This window comes from Mizuhopecten yessoensis, unplaced genomic scaffold (genome assembly GCF_002113885.1).
Source record: "Mizuhopecten yessoensis strain PY_sf001 unplaced genomic scaffold, ASM211388v2 scaffold83, whole genome shotgun sequence".
Classification (NCBI taxonomy): Eukaryota; Metazoa; Mollusca; class Bivalvia; order Pectinida; family Pectinidae; genus Mizuhopecten; species Mizuhopecten yessoensis.
In genome coordinates this window covers 719,046-726,157 of record NW_018403369.1, presented here as the reverse complement: position 1 = coordinate 726,157, position 7,112 = coordinate 719,046, and the positions used below count along the sequence as shown (strand labels likewise).

General features: G+C 35.1%; 1 protein-coding gene across 1 annotated transcript in view; it reads right to left on the bottom strand.

Annotated features, from left to right (window-relative positions):
* Positions 1-3,602: 3,602 nt before the first annotated feature.
* The window catches only part of LOC110452623 (NACHT domain- and WD repeat-containing protein 1-like), a gene marked incomplete at its 3' end in the record, with an annotated part of 42,399 nt that continues 38,889 nt past the window's right edge, over positions 3,603-7,112 (bottom strand). The window contains exon 28 of the mRNA XM_021501294.1: positions 3,603-3,736. Within this exon, the coding sequence (XP_021356969.1) occupies positions 3,603-3,736 (134 nt within the window). The remainder of the gene's footprint in view (positions 3,737-7,112) is intronic.

Below are 7,112 nucleotides of genomic sequence, written 5' to 3'. Positions count from 1 at the left end.
AGAAGAAGATTTTTGAAATATTGGATAATTTTCCCTTTGGGGCCCCGCCCTGGCCCCAGGGGTTGGGGTAGGAATCCCAATTTTACAATTTTGAAGCCTCATCTACCAAGGATGATTCTGACCAAGTTTGAAAAAAATCCATCCACTGGTTCTTGAGAAGAAGTTGAAAATGTAAAAGTTTACGCACGACGACGACGGACGACGACGGACGAAAAGCGATTAGAATAGGTCACTTGAGCAAAGCTCAGGTGACCTAAAAAGGCGTAATATAAAATATATCCTTAAAAAACAAAATATTGCAATAAAAAAAATATAGAGACATCTATATTAACATCGTATTGCTAGTTAAATATGTATCGTCTGTTTAGTTTTCATATGCTTTGATGACGCCATACATATGACAAAACAAGTCCCTGACAAATTCAGTGTATCGACACACAAATTATGAACATATGCTCAACTGTATGTAAATGACTTAATGATTGTTAGCTATCCACACTGCCACTGCCTTGAAGTTTATCTCAAATACAGGTGGAAACTATAGCATTTGTTGTAAATTTGTAACGTTGTAAATTTGTAACATTGTAAATTTGTTACATAACGCTGTAAATTTGTAACATTGTAAAAGGTTTTAGAGGCCCTATGTTCACAATTTAAACACATTTAATAATGTAAATAAAACCATCATTAAACTGACAACGATTTATAACGAATTATTATTTCGTTTTATCGAAATAATATTTCGTTTTTTCGAAACAATATTTCGTTTCATATTTCGAAATATTATTTCAACAAATGAATATTATTTCGTTCTAACAAATTTTTATATCGTTTTATCGAAATATTATTTTGTTGAGCCAAATTATTATTTCAATATAAGGAATTATTATAATTATTCTATTTCATTCGAAATATTTTCTTAAAATGAGTTAAAATTCTGATTTGTTTTAGCAGGAACGTATACTGTCCCTGGTTTTAGAAACATTAAAACGAAATACATTTGGAAACAACAGACCAATGATCTTTTACTTTCAATAGTGATCAATAGTACATTTAATCCAAATATGCTTTTTCTTGACAAAAGGATGTTGAGGAATGACTAACAAATATATATGTAGCTAGAAATTTTCAGAGAAAAAAAAATCAAATAAAAGAAAGATATATTTCAACGTGCTAAAATGTACTCCCTCTCCAGGGAGGAAAAGGGTGACCCGGGAGTAATAAAATTCATATGCATGATAAATAACCTTAAGATTTTCCATCAAATAAGAATAGGGGCGAGTCAGGGTCTTCATATCAAACTCTATTCACATAATGATAATCCAACTGAAAATGTGCAATAAATACCAAAAAGTTATATTTGTCTTTGCAAACTATAATAAAAATGTTCCCTCCCCAAGGGGGAATGGGTGACCAGGGAGTGATAAAATTCACAATTTGATAAAACACCTTCAGACCCTTACATCCATAAAAGAGGTAATTGATTCCCGCACATTTCGGTCCGAGGAAGAAGATTGTTGATATTGGACTCATTTTGGCCCTGATCCTGGGCACTGTGTGTTATTTAGTGAAATTGGTTTTGTGGATTAGGTTAAGAAGTCAAAAATGTGACTTGTATCCGAATGGCCGACGGCAGACGCCGACCGACGACGCAGGAAAATAGATCGAAATAGGTCAGCTTAGATTTTGACTAAGGTGACCTTAAAACGAGTTTAAATGAGAATATAATTTGATAACACGAAATAACGATTAGTTATAACGAAATAATAATTCAATAAAACGAAATAATAATTTGATAAATGACAATAATATGTTATAACAAAATAAAATAAGTGTGAAGCATGTCAGTTTAGGGGCTCCGTACTATGTAACTTATTAGAAGTTCCTGATATTTCTTTATTAAACAATTCTTCACAGCCATGTGCTATATCATACAGATATCAATGCGAGACAGAATATATCAGTTAAATTATAATTATATATCAGAGTGAGACAGACACTATCAGTTAAATTATTATTCTATATCAGAGTGAGACAGACACTATCAGTAAAATTATAATTCTTTATCAGAGTGAGACAGAATGTATCAGTAAAATTATAATTCTTTATCAGAGTGAGACAGAATATATCAGTAAAATTATAATTCTTTATCAGAGTGAGACAGACACTATCAGTTAAATTATTATTCTATATCAGAGTGAGACAGACACTATCAGTAAAATTATAATACTCCTGCTCTTTCTGTAGCATACGTATAGCCAAACACAAATCTAAACAAATTCATAATAATTTAACACTTACCACACATAATCAACTACAAAGTATATAACCAAGAGGTTGAACATTGACTTCAAACACTTAATTCATTTAATATAATAATATTTTGATAAAACATCAGGGCCTTTATTCATGAATTATTCTCATAGTTTAACTCATAGTGTGCACTTTAATCCTGTTTATTCTAAATTGACCTGGAATTATTGCGAATAACAGCTTAACAAAATATGGTCCATTTAAATAAAACTGTTGGTTTAGTGCTCAAATTCAATGTGTTCCCTTCAGTTACACAATTTATGTACTTAATCTGACCATTTTTTGCAGTGGGGTAAAATGTAAGCATTTCACATGGGAGTTCTACATTACAAGTTTTGGTAAATTACCAAAAAAGGTAATAAATTATGGCTACATGTATATATCACAGAGTATTAAAAAGTAAATGGCTTGGTAACTATATAGTACATGTATTAAATAATGTAATGCCAAAGTACCTACAAGTATTCAATTATGGCTGAGTGTATATCATAAACTATTTAATAACATAATGGCATTGTATCACAAACAGTGAAACTATAAAATAATTGGATTAAAAAATACCTTCCGACTTCAATTAGGAAAAGAGTATGATCTCACGAACCATTTCCTGATTATTTGGGCAGTATTGCAATTCCAAACGAATGTTCTTTTGAAACTACTCAATATAGCACTCCAACAATTCAAACCTAACAATTTAAAATGTGTATTGCAAAAACGTTAGCTGTAACCTATTTCATTACTAACAGGGTGAGTCGATGTATCCACTGTTCCTAGTGATTCCTATATAACACTGACCCGAGATACATTGTACACCTGAAGAGTGAAAGCAATTGTGATCCAACAGGTATAGTTACATCTGTTCATTTACAGAACATACTTATATCGTTTTGAATTATTTCAAATGTTTCTTATATTGTTCTCTTCTCTTTTAGTGAATTGCGTACTTACTGATATACTAAATGAATTAAAACTGTAACGACCGATATATCTGATCATCTGTAATGCCCGATATATCTGATCATCTGTGTTGACCGATATATCTGATCATCTGTGTTTCAATTAGAGGTACATACACATGGAAGTAGCTTTGTCATTTCAGAACTAGCACATATAACACACCTGATCGTGTTAGGTTCCAATTAGAACTGTTTCTATATGTCATTCCTTATTGTCGTCCTTCATCACGTTCATTGATTAGGTAAGAGTCAAGATAACCATTGTGTTCAATAATCATCGTCATCATCATCATCATCATCATCATCTTCATAATCGTCATCCTCATCATCATCGTCGTCCTCATCATCATCTTCATAATCATCGTCATCCTCATCGTCCTTGCCATCATTTTCATCGTCATCAAGGTCAAACTCATCAGTTTTAGTGTCTTCCTCGTTGTCATTAAGCTCCAGTGTGACATCACATTCTGTACATTACAAACCAAACAGCAAGTATCAGAGTTATGGAACAAATACACAAAAATAACAAAAGTTTGCCATTTTATTCAAATTTCATTCCCTATGTATCACACCCAGAATCAATTTTTGTAGTTGATCACATATATTTTTTGAAAATTTGTCTAGACAAGGCTGAAGTTATTCAGTACAAAAGAAACAGGAAAAAACATACCAGGTGCTCACCTGCAACATGTACCAATCATTCATTATAATGTTAGTGCAAAATCTGCTCACTAGTCTAGAGGGAAGTGTCTGGACAAGGACAGACAAGCTGATTACAGTACACCCACACCAAACTTCATTGCAGAGGTCATATAACAAAGAAAAGGATAAAATACATAAAAAGGGAAAGACAGAAATTGCTTATATATGGATTGGTCATGGTTCATTTACAGTGAAGTCTCAAAAATTGAGCTTTTAAAAAGGTTATTATGGGAATGCATATACTGATGAGCATTGTTTATCACATATATTAAGTATCCCTGTCCCAATAAAGGCAAAAGAGAATTTTACTGTAGCTTTTCGTACATAGTGAAGTAACTGCTTGTCCAGGGTACCAATCTTGACTACAGGTAGCTCATAAGAAGTTAGATTTTAAGCAACGTATGGTCTGTGGATCCTTAAGTCTGTCATAAGTTCTGATAATTCAGAAAATTCATAAAATACTCAGAGCTACTGAGCTTTGCTATTGTTTGAAAGACTCTTCCTTTCCAAGTCTCTCTTTTCTCACAAAATGTGTCATTTAAATATGATGTTATGGAAATAATGAATTTCAAACTCAAACTAGTTTCCAGTTAACTAGATGCATGAAAATCGATGATGCTTGTTATGGTATTTATGAGAACTTCACCTGAAAGCAATTATTCATTAAATGAGATCAAAGGTCATGTAAATGACAAAGATGATTTGTGGTGCACTCCAGAATGAACAAGTTAAGATGGTTTTTGTTCCAAGGTCAAAGTCTCATTACAGGATTAGGAAGTTAGGACAGGTGTAATATTCACGGTCAAAGTCTCATTACAGGATAAGGTAGTTAGGACAGGTGTAACATTCACTGTCTAAGTCTCATTACAGGATTAGGTAGGTAGGACAGGTGTATCATTACAGGTCAAAGTCTCATTACAGGATTAGGTAGGTGGGACAGGTGTTACATTCACGGTCAAAGTCTCATTATAGGATTAGGTAGGCAGGACAGGTGTAACATTCAGTCAAATTATCATTACAGGATTAGGTAGGGAGGACAGGTGTAACATTCACGGTCAAATTCTCATTACAGGATTAAATAGGTAGGACAGGTGAAACACATTCACAGTCAAAGTCTCATCAAATAATTAAGTAGATAGGACAGGTGTAACATTCCCGTTCAAAGTCTCATCAAATAATTAGGTAGGAACAGTAGTACAGGTGTATCATTCAAGGTCAAAGTCTAATCAAATGATTAGGTAGGTAGGACAGGTGTAACATTCACAGTCAAAGTCTCATTACAGGATTAGGGAGATAGGACAGGTGTATCATTCACAGTCAAAGTCTCATTACAGGATTAGGTAGGCAGGACAGGTGTATCATTCACAGTCAAAGTATCATTACAGGATTAGGTAGGCAGGACAGGTGTAACATTACAGGTCAAAGTATCATTATAGGATTAGGTAGGTAGGACAGGTTTAACATTCACGGTCAAAGTCTCATTACAGGAATAGGTAGGCAGGACAGGTGTAACATTCACGGTCTAAGTATCATTACAGGATAAGGTAGGCAGGACAGGTGTAACATTCACGGTCAAAGGATCATTACATGATAAGGTAGGTAGGACAGGTGTAACATTCACTGTCAAAGTCTCATTACAGGAATAGGTAGGCAGGACAGGTGTAACATTCACTGTCAAGGTCTCATTACAGGATTATGTAGGTAGGACAGGTGTAACATTCACGGTTAAAGTCTCATTACAGGAATAGGTAGGTAGGACAGGTGTAACATTCACGGTCAAAGAATCATTACAGGATTAGGTAGGTAGGACAGGTATATCATTCACGGTCAAAGTATCATTACATGATAAGGTAGGGAGGACAGGTGTAACATTCACGGTCAAAGTCTCATTACAGGATAAGGTAGGCAGGACAGGTGTAACATTCACGGTCAAAGTATCATTACGTGATAAGGTAGGTAGGACAGGTGTAACATTGCAGGTCAAAGTATCATTACATGATAAGGTAGGGAGGACAGGTGTAACATTCACGGTCAAAGTATCATTACATGATTAGGAGGACAGGTGTATCATTCACAGTCAAAGTATCATTACAGAATTAGGTAGGCGGACAGGTGTAACATTACAGGTCAAAGTATCCTCATTACAGGATTAGGGAGATAGGACAGGTGTATCATTCACAGTCAAAGGCTCATTACAGGATTAGGTAGGCAGGACAGGTGTAACATTCACGGTCAATGTCTCATTACAGGATTAGGTAGGTAGGACATGTGTAAGATACTGTCTAAGTCTCATTACAGGATTAGGTAGGTAGGACAGGTGTAACATTCACTGTCAAAGTATCATTACAGGATTAGGTAGGCAGGACAGGTGTATCATTCAAAGTCAAAGTATCATTACAGGATTAGGTAGGTAGGACAGGTATATCATTCACGGTCAAAGTATCATTACAGGATAGGTTGGTAGAACAGGTGTAACATTCACGGTCAAAGTATCATTACAGGATAGGTTGGTAGAACAGGTGTAACATTCACGGTCAAAGTATCATTACGTGATAAGGTAGGTAGGACAGGTGTAACATTCACGGTCAAAGTATCATTACGTGATAAGGTAGGTAGGACAGGTGTAACATTCACTGTCAAAGTCTCATTACAGGAATAGGTAGGCAGGACAGGTGTAACATTCACTGTCAAGGTCTCATTACAGGATTATGTAGGTAGGACAGGTGTAACATTCACGGTCAAAGTATCATTACAGGATAAGGTAGGCAGGACAGGTGTAACATTCACGGTCAATGTCTCATTACAGGATTAGGTAGGTAGGACAGGCGTAACATTCACGGTCAAGGTCTCATTACAGGATTATGTAGGTAGGACAGGTGTAACATTCACGGTCAAAGAATCATTACAGGATTAGGTAGGTAGGACAGGCGTAACATTCACGGTCAAGGTCTCATTACAGGATTAGGTAGGTAGGACAGGTATATCATTCACAGTCAAAGTATCATTACATGATTAGGTAGGTAGGACATGTGTAACATTTAAGATAGAAGTCTCATTACAGGATTAGGTAGGTAGGACAGGTGTAACATTCACGGTCAAAGTATCATTACATGATAAGGTAGGTAGGACAGGTGTAACATT